We start from the raw sequence: 13,852 nt of genomic DNA, 5'->3' as shown, positions 1-13,852 counted from the left end.
TTAAAATTATATATATAAAATAATTAGAGATGTAACTGATATTCATCTGATACCAATACATTAGCATATTGGGAGTGTTCCTGATATATTGGTCTATTTTACAAACTGATAGATATGCCAATATTTTTCTTTTTTTTGTATGGATCTTTTATATCATTTTGCCATAGGCATTTCAACAAGACAATGTATATACCATGTTATAAACTGTTTATCCATATTTCCCCTAATCTCATTTCCCTGACTTCTGTTATCTCATATCTCATTTGACAGCAGTAGTAAAAATGTTAACTAATAATAGTAGAATATTACATAATGTTGTTATATAATATTTCAGAATTTTTATTTTTGTTATTTTCAATACTAATGAAATATATTTTTCATTAGGAAAAACTATTCATTCTGAAAATTTGCTTGAATTTCCTATAGCCTATGTATTTTTCTTGTAAATCACATCTATCCATAAAATTATTTAAACCTTTGCATGAAAAAGTGGAAATTTTATTTAACAAATTTCACCTTCAATCTTAATTACAGTGTTAATATTTAAATTTGCCATTAATTCTCTGTAATGTACTGTAAAATGTGATAAGCAAAGTGTATGCTATGAAATTTTAAAAGAGAGTTTAAAATTTTAATATTTTATAAAATATATATACAGTATGCATATTAAAATGTTAAGATTTTGTACAATTATTTTGTGAATATTTTTTTGTCACTATGTGTAATTTCATTTCCATTGTGATGGCTTTCCTTTTCTTTGACACATTGCCATCAGTAGAGTCAACCTTATGCTTGGAGCCATAATAAAGGGCAAAAAGATACAAAGCATTATACACTAATGTAATGAAAGCACAGGCTAGCAACGTATCACAATGGTGATCAACATGGTCTTTTTCACTCACTTTGCTGTATTTCTACACCACACTGAACAACAAAAAGTCCCATACCTATTTCACCATCATCCACTATGCCGACATTGCATTGTAACTTTGGGCCACCAGATTTATTATGAATAGCATTGTAAGATTGGATTGGCGCAAGCCAGGTATGTCATAACCTAGGAACTGTCTGTATTTGAAAATTCAGTACTATGTCTATATTGAAAATATATCAAGTTTGGTCATTTTATATAATAGTTGATTCTTTTTATTAAATTGATTTAGAAGACTTTCTTAAGATATACAATAGTGAATATTTTGTTCATATTGAAAAATTTTCAGAAAATAATTTTTATAAAATATTAAAAATACAAAGAATTAAACATAATACAGCAATTCTATGCAGAACATAATTTTTACTACATCTGAAAAATTATTTACATATCAGAATGTTTTCACTATTGGTACATTTTTTAATTTTTTATAATCTAAGCTCAATTATTAAATTTTCTCTTTAGTTTCCAAAGTTTGCTGAAATTGTTAATTTAGTGTTGCATGATGGAACTAAAAGAACAGGACAGGTTTTGGAAGTTAGTGGGTCTAAAGCTGTTGTTCAGGTAAAATTTTTTATTTTATAGAAATATTTAAAATCAGATTCTAAAAACTAATTACTTGGAGTACCAAGTTACTTGGAGTAATTTATTAATAATGCCTATAATTTCTGTTTTCACATTAATATATTACTATTTCAAGAATAGATTACATTACTTAAATATATTAAGTTGTAAAGTTTTAAAATTCTCTAAATAGGTTTTTGAAGGAACTTCTGGAATTGATGCCAAACACACACTATGTGAATTCACTGGTGATATCTTACGTACACCTGTATCAGAAGATATGTTAGGTTTGAAATTTTTATATATTTTGAAATATTTAAATTAATTCTCAATATGCTGGTCATGAAAATTGAAAAATAATTATTTTTTGATTGTTGCAGGTCGTGTATTCAATGGTTCTGGAAAACCTATTGATAGAGGACCACCTGTATTAGCAGAAGATTATCTTGATATTCAAGGTAATACATACACTCATGCATGATACATGCATGCAAACATACATTTTCATAATGAGAAATGTTCAGATATATATATACATCTTCTTTTAAAATAATGGTTAGCAATAAAAATGCTAAAATATTCAGGCTTCTGAATATTTTAATTAAGATTACATATTTTTCAAGATGTTTTTGTCTCATTATCAGATTGCAATAGTTATAATTAGAACAAAGAACAGTTTTTTAAAATATTGGCATTACTTAACTCTTTCTTGGCTGTTTGCTACGCCCCTCTGTTTACATTTCTTCTGTAAAATGGCTGAGGGCAATATAGGTCAGTCAAGGTCACTCAGGCGATATTATTTTAAAAATTCACCAAAAATCAAATTATCATTATATTCATATGAAAAGTCATGTACATTTAGTAATATCTTTAGTTTTAAAAACGATAATTTTCAATACATTTTATTAGAAAAATTTATAAGAAAAAACATTATATATATCAGAACTGACATTTAAACTTGATAATTTGTAACTTTTTGTCAAAATTAACATTGTCTAGTTACATAGTTTTTTGCTGGCACTGAGCCAGAAAGATTTAGAATATTGTTTTGTACAATTTGATATAACACTTATGCATGTACTTTTATTCATTGTGAAATGATTGGGCATTATATCAAACATTTGTTTGAAATCAAAACTTTATTCTGCTACCAACTATATAATGAACTAATATACTTTATTCACTTCATATCAAACGAGATTATATATTTTTGTAATAAACATATGATTACCAGTAGCAATACATGTAACATTTGCTGATATTTTCGATTAGAATAAAAAAATATATAAAATATCAGAACTGAAGATCACAACTTGAATATTTATAACACGTTGACGTATTATAGCATATGAACTTATTATAGTAATATTATTGCATGAATATGCTAAAAATAAAATAAAAAATTATCAGGAACTGAAAAATTAAGAAAAAAAAAGCATTAATTAAAATTTTTTAAGTCAACAAAAACACCACCTGGACAAAAATATGTGAAACAGACAATAAACAAGACTCTGCCATCAAGTGCTGACATCTGTTGTCGATAAATTTTATAAAAATCGATTTTTAACAGGGTATTGATGATTCGGTACCCTGGACTATTTGCTTAACAATTAGGGATACGACAAGGTCAAGAAAGAGTCAAACATTCAAAATATACTATATCCCATGAAATGCATTTGAAATCCTAAAATGGAATGTATCTTACAAATTAATCCACTGTAACATAAAATTGAGATATATATATATATATATTATAACAAAATTAACATATTATAACAACAATATAACAAAATTAATAAAATAGCATATCTTGGCAATATAATAAAATTGAAAATAAACTTAAAGGCTGCTGCAAATTATAACATGAATGTAAAAAACGGAAAGAAAGAGTATATATTAATATAAACAACTAGCAGATGAGCCATAATACTTTGCTTTTTTATCTGAAGCCCATTGCACTAAGGATTGTTCTGACTGAGACCCATTAATATTAGATTGTTTTATTAAAAATTGGACTTTTCTCACTTATATGTAAAATTTTTATAAAATTTGAAGACATTTCTAACAAATGATAAACATGTAAATCATAAAATAAAACTTTTTCTTATTCAATCCCATAAAAGCATAAATATTTTCAGGGATTTATATACACAATAGAAAAGTGGCAAGAACTGTCAATGTCAGTAAAGCTGTAAGACATGGAAAAACAAAATAGTTCTTTCAAGTTCTGACTTTTGCAGGTTTTACTGTATTTGCCACTTTGCTCTCTACATCTTGATTTGTGTAATTTTTAATTGTGGGGACATTTAAAAAAGCATTGGTTTATTGAGGACCTGTTGCAAATTTAGCAGCTCTGAAAGACAATATCTTACTGCATATGAGAAGCATCACAAAGGATCAATTATGATCAGCTGTTGAAGACATTGTTTATTGTTTCAGGTTTTACATATTTAAAATAGGGACTACATTGAGCAGCATTGAACAGTTTCTGTAGAGCATGGTGTTTTTTTACAAATGAAATTTTTGTTGCTGTAGTAGTGCTAAAACACGATTATGAGCTGCAAGTCATGACATGTTAAAATACCAGATTTAGTTGAATTTGGATTGCTGAATCTCTAGGCAGCATTGAATAAGGATACTTTAATTTCACCTGGTACATTTCAGAAAAAAATACTATTAACAAATGAAAAACTTTAAAGTTTAATTTTTTTTTAAATGTTAGATATAATCATTATAATTTCAATTTTAATAAGATTATAATCTTACAGGTCAACCTATAAATCCTTGGTCAAGAATTTATCCAGAAGAAATGATCCAAACTGGAATATCAGCAATAGATGTAATGAACAGTATAGCAAGAGGGCAAAAAATTCCTATCTTTTCTGCTGCAGGTTTGCCTCATAATGAGGTAATATATTAAACATGTTGAATACAAAAGATATTTTAAAATATTTATTACATCTGATAATCAGAATTACAGAAAAAATTGAAATTTTTAATTATTAAGTGAATCAAAAGGAATAATTTCACATTATCCACAATACAAAGAAATTCTTTAGTTAAAAAATCTATTCATATTGTGGATAATGAAATTATTCTTTTTGATGTAATCCTCACAAGTAAAGTAAGAAAGATAATTCAATAGTTATTATTTGAATAACAACATATTCTATTTTGTCTGAGAGAAATGCTATAATAGAATATGTATAAACAGTGGTTACACAAGTTTTTAAATACTTTGAGATATTTTACTTATTCCCAATAAAGCAAATTTGAATAAGAACTCATTGCTGAGAGGACTTTACAGAATGTTCAGATAAAATTGAATTAAATGCAGAATAATTATTTTATATTTAATGTTTTGTGTTTCAGTTTATTTTTGCTTTCCTAAGAATGAAAAAAATAACTTGAAAGCTGTCTGTTTATGTATATTCAATTAAAGCGTTTTTCTTTGTTTTAATTATGGTATTCTAACTCATTATAATTCTATTTTAATCTTTCTAATATTTTCCATTATTTTAGGAACATGTTTATAAAAGTTGTTCTGGCATATTCTGTTAATTTTAATAAATTATCATTCTTTGAAATTTACTTACCTATTGTGTTTTGATTTTTTTCTTCGTGATTTTAAAGTTTTAAATTTTTAAATATTAACTAATTGTAAATATATATTCATATTTTTTAATTAACTATTTTTATTAAATATAGATAGCAGCACAAATTTGTAGACAGGGTGGTTTGGTCAAGCTTCCAGGAAAAAGTATTTTAGATGATCATCATGACAATTTTGCCATTGTATTTGCTGCTATGGGTGTAAGTTTTAGAATATTACATTATTTTTAATCAATAAATTATTCATTTAGAATTTATTTCATTAAATTTTTACTTTATCCATTATCTTATTACATTTATTTTAAAAAAGTATCATGCAGATTATTATTTGAATAAATATTAACAAATAACAAATTTTCTTACTAGAGTGGGATTCAAATTTGAATTCTGTTAAACAGTAACAGTATGATCTTTCTATCAACAATATGAATTCTTCTGTTAGATAACTAGATTAATGGATTTTTGCACATTATATTTTCACTTAACTAACTATTCTTTTGCAGTTAAATTGTCAAAATGTTTATTGATTATTTAAATTTTTATTGGAAATAATTTTATCATTTATGAAATTATATAATGGCACAATGTATTATATAATAATTAAATTGAATTTTTCCCAAGGTTAATATGGAAACAGCAAGATTTTTTAAACAGGACTTTGAAGAAAATGGTTCTATGGAAAATGTTTGCTTATTTTTGAATTTAGCCAATGATCCTACGTATGTATTATTATTCTTTTATTGAATAATTTAATACACTCTGAAAAAATCTTCTAAAGATAATTAATTTTAAACAAAAGTTTCTTGTATGATTGGTTTAGAAGAAGAAATAATAAAATTACTTCTTTAATTAATAAATTAATTTAATGTAGTTCTGTACATTAAAAAAATTTAAGAATATTGCATATAAACAAAATCATTAATTACACTAAACTGGAACAGTTTAAATGACAAATAAACATACCTTAATTTCTAGCAAATAATTTAACAATTATTGCAGATATTTTCAGACTAAACTTAGTTGATAGGTCTTGCTCAGGCCCAAATAGAACAACTACAACATTAAAAAGAACATACTTTGGAATAACCAAATAATTCAAAATATAGAATGTCATCTTGAAATAAACTTGCTTTAAATACAAAGATTTGAAATTTAGAATATTAAATATATTTTCAATTTCAGTAAATATTAAATTGAAGGCTTGTATTGAATAATGATGCAAGTGCTAAAACAGTCAAATTGAGATTTTATAATAAATTTTGTGCTGCAAAATGATGCAATGTATGGTATCTTTACTAAAAAGAATTTAACTGGTTACTGTAAAAAATTCTTCCACTTTATGAACTACATGAAGAAATGTGTGCATACAAGATGGTGGGTGAGCAGATGTTTAGTCTCATCTATTCAGAGCTGCAAAAGCAAAATTTAATAAAGAGAAATCATTGTTAAATGGAAAATTGGAATCATAAGAAGTCAAAAGGCAGAGAGAGTTAGGAAATGAATATTTGTCATGCAGTGGACAAATTAAACAGGCTATAAAGTTTCCAAGTGAGGTGAGTGAAAAAATGTTGTATGCAACATACTGCAAATTTCACAATGTGGAACATACAATGGAGGGTAACAAAAAGGACCTTAGTATTTTAGAAATTTTTTTTTTTCAGGCCAAAGCGTCTGAAAATTACCTTGGTGATGTGGGTTCAGATTATGTCCGATAACCCTACTGTCATTACATGCTACCATGGTGTTTTACAGCCATGAGATGCATTTTCCTTACTGCTGTTGAAGAGAAGTTGGGCACACAAGGAAATTCTGAATCACTTTGATGGCCTCCAGAACATCCATCATAAAGTAGAGTGCCATGTGCATAAAGTAGAGGCCATTTCCAATGAAAAATGCCAAGGAAGACTTATTTTTCATATGCAAGTTTCTGAGTATTTATAGATCTTTGAAGTCTTATGATAAAAGTAATAATACTGAGTAAATCCAAATAAACATAACTTTCTATTTGACAGACAATCTGCTTTCATTGGTATTTTCATGCTTAACTAGTGAGAGCTATTATGTCACAAGCAATATATTATTTTTTTTTCTATCAGCATTTTTTTGTTAAGTGCCCTGAAACATGCTGCTTATAAAATGATGTGTCATAAATAAGAAATCAAACATCAGTTACAAGAGAAATGTGTTTTAAAAGCACAATCCCACTTTGAAACCAAAATATATTGAACTATTAAAATGTTTCCATGCAAATTTTTTCCATTTACACAGAGTGCTTTATCATTGTTTTCTAAAGTATTTTGTTATGAAAATGATGTAATTTTTTGTAGAAATGACATTTCTACATCTCTAACTGAAATCAGTCATTGTTTCAACTGCTCCAGTGCAATTTAGGAATTTTCCAGTTTTTTGTACTTTTTTGAAAATGCTACTTCGGCACTTGCAACGTTACTTGATGTGAGTATTCAATTGTATAATGAAAATCTGTCATAAAACAAAATGTATCAAAAGATTAACAACAATGAAACCATTTCCTTCATCTGACAATCACATTTTATGATTCGTTAATTTATTAATATTCGTTTTCATATCATTTCATTTACAGTTTATTATTTTATTATTGTTTAAATTCAGATATATGTATATAATCTATTTATTTTTGTATTGACCATATAACAAAAAAATATACAGTATATCATCCTTTATATGGCAAAATGTGTGTTCATTTTATAATTGTATTAAGTTAATAGTAATAATTATTATTATTTTAATAAAATTATCATTTTTATTTAAGAATTTGTCTATCTATTATTGTATCTATTAATAAGTTTTTTTAAATTTTCATATGAAAATTTAAATGTTATTTAAATATAATAATTTTTGTAAGAACACGGTTTCAGAAAAGACAAAGTAAATATATATAAAGTGAACAAATTTTTAAAATTATAAGCTGTTTGTTCTATTTATATAAAAACTTAAAATTTTTTCCTTTCCCAATTATAAAAAGCTAAGAAATATGCTTTCTTAGATTATTTTATGTAATGGGAAAGATTTTAAGAAATTTTTAAAACATTTAATCTATAGAATAAATAATTAAGTAAACAAATGATGATAAAACTAAGAGCTTGAAAATGGGAGGAGATAGAATAGAGACTTGCATTTACAACTTTAAAGATTTTGGAGCTAAATAAATTGAATATTATAGAATTTCAAACTCTAATCATTAAACTTTAAAAGTGAACTGGATTGCAAAGTTTCATTCATAAATTTCATGTAAAAAGAAATAGTATATTTCACTTGATTATGTTTTACTTTAGTTTATATTAGGTCTAAAATATTAAAATAGACCAAATTTTAATTAATATATATTATTTTAAAATATATATGAAACATTAATAATAAATTATGAGGGTAAATCAAAAAGTAAAGGCAATTTATAAATAATTCTAATAGTTCAAATCAGAAAGATGCGAGTCTCTGATTTTGTGAGAAATTGATCATAGCAAATGATATACATTTGCAATGATCAAAATTTTTTTTTGATCAGTAGTCAAATTTCTAATTTAAAAAAGAAATTGTTTAAACAATATGGAGAAATTACAATCATTCAAGAAATGGCTAGAAAAGTTCAGAAATGAGAACATAAATGTCAATTATTAAAGTTTAAGAAGATTGGAGATTATCTAAGAATTTCAAAACAATAATAATAATCAGAAATACACTTCATTCAAGAAAATAAATTACTGCTTACATTATTGATGACAGATAATATATCCATCATTAATATCTGTAGATACTAAAATGACCTAAAAAGAAGCTATAAATGATGTTTTCTTTAATTATATTACATTAAGAAACATTAAACTGTGAGAAATGTAGAAAAACAACAGCATTATGTTGAGAAGTAATACTAAATTTTTTGCACATTTTCTTGATTTAATAAAAATAGTCTTTACTAATTGATCTATTTTTGTAATTTAAAAAAAAAAATTTGTCTTAAAAATAATAATTTATTAAAAGAAATTATTAGAATATCTTAAACTTACTTTCTTTTTTAATAGCATTGAACGTATTATTACACCACGTCTTGCTCTTACAACTGCTGAATTTCTTGCTTACCAGTGTGAGAAACATGTATTAGTTATTTTAACTGATATGTCATCTTATGCTGAAGCTTTGAGAGAGGTAAATATTTCTAATAAATTATTTAATGCTTAGAATACAAAATATTTTTAAAATTAAGTACACCTATAGCCAATATTAAAGAAAATTTGATTATTTAAAAATCTTTCCCCTTGAAAAGCTGTCAGAGCTTGTACTTCCGTCACTAATCAAATATGTACTGTGGAAGTATTTCAAACCTGTGCTTTAAAAGATAGAATATCACAACATGTGAGAGCATCACTCCTGATGCTTTACATTCCATATTTGAGCACACTGTGCACTGCCTGGAATACTGGTATGTATCATAGTCTAGCACAATAGACATACCAGTATTCTAGAATCTTAAGTAGATCATCAGTGCCAAGTGACAGCATAACCACATTAACTGTGACATTTTCCAATAAATTCTGATATGCCATAAGTTTTGCACCTTAATTCTTTCTTTTTGTGTTACACATTAATTTCAAACTTTACAGTGCCCTCTATCAGCAATTTTAACTTTTTTTTTTTTTGTTCCATTCTTTCCCCTTCTTAAATAGTAAGTGTACCAACTTTGGTTTCATTTGGGTTATTTGTTCAAGCTACTGACTGCTCCAAATAGAGATACATACACCAAGTGGTTATAAAATAAGTATATATATATATTTGTTATTGTTGAAAAAGTTAGCAGTTCTGTTTAAAAAGTTTGAAATTTTATGTGTTGTAATTATAATTAATTAATTTTTCTTTCAGTTTAGAATTTCTGGAAGAAAAGAATCAGCCTGGAGCAGGAATCAAACTCACAACTTCTGCTTCTGTGCAAATGTGTTTCCAGGTGCATTACCCTGACCTCCATCACATCTTTAGTTTCAGAACTATTTAGATATAATCATACATGCCGCTCATAATGCCAACTTGGAATCACTTTATGCCAATGGCCTTCCTCCAATACTTTAGATCAGTGGTTCCCAATTAGTTTTTCCTGCGTACCACTTCAAGAAACAGCTCAAACTCGCGTACCCCTTATAGCAGAAATTCATATTAATCCATACTAATATTATAAATTCGAAGGTAATTCTGCCTGGCTGTCTGTTACCTTTTCACGCCTAATTCGTTGAACAGGTTTTAATAAAATTTGGCACAGAGATAGCTTTCATGTTGGAGATGGACATAGGCTACATTTTACTGCAAGAAAATATTTTACTCCCACGAGAATCAATTCTTTTCTCCCAATAATTTTTGTTTATTTCAAGAGAAAGATCGATTCTAGTTTGATATAGAAGCGAGATGTCACAACTGATTTTTAAACTCAGTGAAGTCTCATTACACTCTGCAAGAAGTTGCGTTGTCGCATGCGAGAAATAACAGCAACAAAAATTTTCAAAATTAATTTTGCAAACAAATTACAATTTTTGTTTCTCGCATAAGAATTTCATTTAGGTATTGTCACAAATGCATTTTTTTGATGAAATTTCGAGAATATTTTTAGTTATAAATAAACGAATTTGTGCATTCGACATAGTGAAGGTCCTTATTACTCGTCACGTGAACCTTACAAATGTTCCGTCCCGAGTTGTTCTTTTCGCCTCGAGATTGTCCGTTAGATGGTCCGGGAAAGTCACACCTCCACACTCAATAAGTGGTTATATACAGTTTATTTACAAATATTTACAAAGATGTACACTATGCAATAACATTAGGTACGCTAATGTATCGAAGCTGTGATGCCGCACGTCGGCTTGTCTGGCCGGGGAACACGAGTCACCTTTCCGGAGATGGCTTAACCGCGTGGTCGTCCGTCTCTACGCCAACCTTTTTCCAGAGGACTTTCCAAGAGGAGAACACTCTCTCTATACGCCTCAAAGGCCTACCTAGTGTTAGAGACCACCACGTATCCGGTCGCTCGCCCTTTCTCCTCGTTTTTCTGCCACCCTTCCAATTTAAGGGATTCTGCTACTACCTCCTGCGACCAATCAGTTCCTTCCCTTTCTTAGAGCCTTCAAAGACGTCCGCCCTATTTCCCGCCAACGTAGCTTACATTTGCGTCCGCGCTTTATTTACATTTATTTTCCTAAGCTGGCCGGCACGTGGCCAACACATTGACCCTTAAGTGGAGACGCTACACCTTTGGTCTTTCCGGCCGTTTATGGCCCCGGCTCCAGGTGGGAGCAATTATCTCAGTCGGGCGGTTTCTTCGACTCAGGCCGCCAAAGGCGACCTTTACAGACATCATGTTGTAAATTGCCGAATTTTTGATGGTCTACCCATTATTTTTTTGATTGCTTCATCTTATGCATTTAAATTTTAAATTGACTGATTTTAGATTGCTGTGCATACCCCTTCATGCAATTTCGCATACCCCAGGGTATGCATACCACTAATTGGGAACCATGGCTTTAGATAAAACCACATGGTTTACTCTTTTTGGTTATATCTAAATTAATAGTTCCGGAAGAGAAGATCAGATGGAGGTCTGACTAGCGTAACTGAAATGCATCTGCACAGTAAGCCGAAGTTGTGGGTTTGAGTCCCAATCTGGGCTGTTTTTTTTTTCTTTCTTTCTTTCAGAAATTCTGAATTCTGAGTTGGCTGGGCAGATGAGAAGATATATCATAATTAACATTGTAATAATAATTAGAATGACCAGAAACAGTGGAGTATCACTAATTTGTTTTTTGAAATTTGTATACATGTATGAAATATATAAATTGTTTATTAAATAAAAGTTTAATATTTGATCAATGACAAAATTATACTATGGTAAATATTTGTTAATTCTAAAGCTGAAACTTTCATAACTAAATAATAAAATTCATACTTTCTCTCACTTTCCAGCATTCACTGATTAAAATTGAATATTTTCGGCTACCTTCAGTAGTCTGCATCAGGTTAAGCATATTTTATATCAAACATCTATTTAGGAAGGTGTGAATTTTAGTATCTACAGTAAATAACAATGTGAATTGAATTGAATAGATGTAATATTTATCATTGTATCATATTCAATTAAATCATTGCTTTTTAAATAATTTGTGTGTGGATAATAATAATTTTCATTTGGTTGACTGGTTATCATTATTTTTGTTATATTTTTATTTGTTTTTATTAAATACATTGGCTGGAAATACTAAGGTGTTGGTTATTTTAAGTATTTTTATATTCCAGTAAGTTTTTTGTTTTGTTATATTTTTAAATTGAGTATGATGTTAGCAAAGTGGTGTCAGATATTATGAAAAATTCTTAACTATAATTTGAATAAAAATATTTTAAAATTATTTGTTAGTTGAATTTAAAAATTATAGTTAAACTTTTAAACTTTCATCTTTCAGAGAGTTTTTTCTTGTAGATTTTATGTATTCATCTTAAGTGTAAAATGTATGCTCTCCATTTTTCATATTTTTATTCTAATTGAAAAAATAATAATTAGGTGTCTGCAGCAAGAGAGGAAGTACCAGGTCGTCGAGGTTTTCCAGGTTATATGTACACAGATTTAGCTACTATATATGAACGAGCAGGTAGAGTAGAAGGAAGAAATGGTTCCATTACTCAAATTCCAATTTTAACTATGCCAAATGATGGTAGGTAATATTTTATAAAGTTCTAATTTTAAAATTACATTTAAAATAATTAAATTGTTTTCTCTGTCATATATTTTGAATCAAGAATATATTCTATATTATTTTCCTAAAATCTTCATTTATCAGTCAGCTAACTCAAAAATGTTTGATAAAATTTAAAATGTCAAGAATAAAAACTGTTCTAAATGTGATTTTGTAGATCTTCAAATTTATTATACAGGAGCTTCCCTACTTACGAATGTTCAACTTATGAACTTTTATACAAATGAACAATTTGACTAAGTCTACAATTTGAATTTTTTTTGTAGTTTGAAGTTCAACACTAACCCATGAATGGCAAGAGAAGTCAATCTGCCCAGTAATAAATACAGTAATAAATTTTAATAAATAATGTAAATTTATTTTTATTACTTGTAGTCATTTTTCATTTTCACACGAATACTGACCTTCCATCGCTGCTTTTGAGGTGGCACCAAAGTTCAAGTAATGATATTTTTCACTATTGTTTGCAATTTTTATAAACTTTTATGATCAGTGCTTCAAATATGCATCCACAGTATAATAGTAAATTAGCAGGGAGATAAATACAAAAAGTGTTGTTATATTATTGTGGAAACTAAACTTGACAATATAAAACTAAGTACATTAGGTGAAAAAAAGCCCACATTTGAAACACTTGCTACTAAGTAGTAGTGAGCAGGAAAACAAGCATAATGTATTCTATTTAGTACATTGAAGGATCAAACATTAACAATATGTGGTTATTCTGTGTGTGAGGCCTGGAAATAGCCCCCCAAAAAAGGAAATATGTACAAATTTGTTAAGTTAAACCCCAAGATTATAACTTTTATAAGTGTCAAGTCGGCGACACCAGACTTTGACGTCGACGCTCATAAAGAGTAACGGGAAAAACAAAATTTTAGGTAAAGAAAATTTAGAAAGGAAAATATTAAAAATTTAAGATGCAGTTTAGAAAGAAAAAAAATATCAAGATGAGCATAGGTGTCATAGTCAATGATTAAATGCG

The 13,852-nt window shown here is 27.8% G+C and overlaps 1 protein-coding gene across 1 annotated transcript in view; it reads left to right on the top strand.

Annotated features, from left to right (window-relative positions):
- Positions 1 to 13,852, top strand: part of LOC136983110 (V-type proton ATPase subunit B) — a 50,890-nt gene that overhangs the window by 14,265 nt on the left and 22,773 nt on the right. The window contains exons 3-10 of the mRNA XM_067279746.1: positions 1,397 to 1,495; positions 1,689 to 1,782; positions 1,876 to 1,953; positions 4,264 to 4,403; positions 5,204 to 5,308; positions 5,729 to 5,826; positions 9,166 to 9,289; positions 12,675 to 12,825. Coding sequence (XP_067135847.1) covers positions 1,397 to 1,495; positions 1,689 to 1,782; positions 1,876 to 1,953; positions 4,264 to 4,403; positions 5,204 to 5,308; positions 5,729 to 5,826; positions 9,166 to 9,289; positions 12,675 to 12,825 — 889 coding nt within the window. The remainder of the gene's footprint in view (positions 1 to 1,396; positions 1,496 to 1,688; positions 1,783 to 1,875; positions 1,954 to 4,263; positions 4,404 to 5,203; positions 5,309 to 5,728; positions 5,827 to 9,165; positions 9,290 to 12,674; positions 12,826 to 13,852) is intronic.

Source organism: Centruroides vittatus, unplaced genomic scaffold, assembly GCF_030686945.1.
Source record: "Centruroides vittatus isolate TY-2023 unplaced genomic scaffold, ASM3068694v2 contig_876, whole genome shotgun sequence".
NCBI lineage: Eukaryota > Metazoa > Arthropoda > Arachnida > Scorpiones > Buthidae > Centruroides > Centruroides vittatus.
Note: the sequence above shows the minus strand (reverse complement) of the source record. Positions and strands in the feature narration are given on the sequence as shown.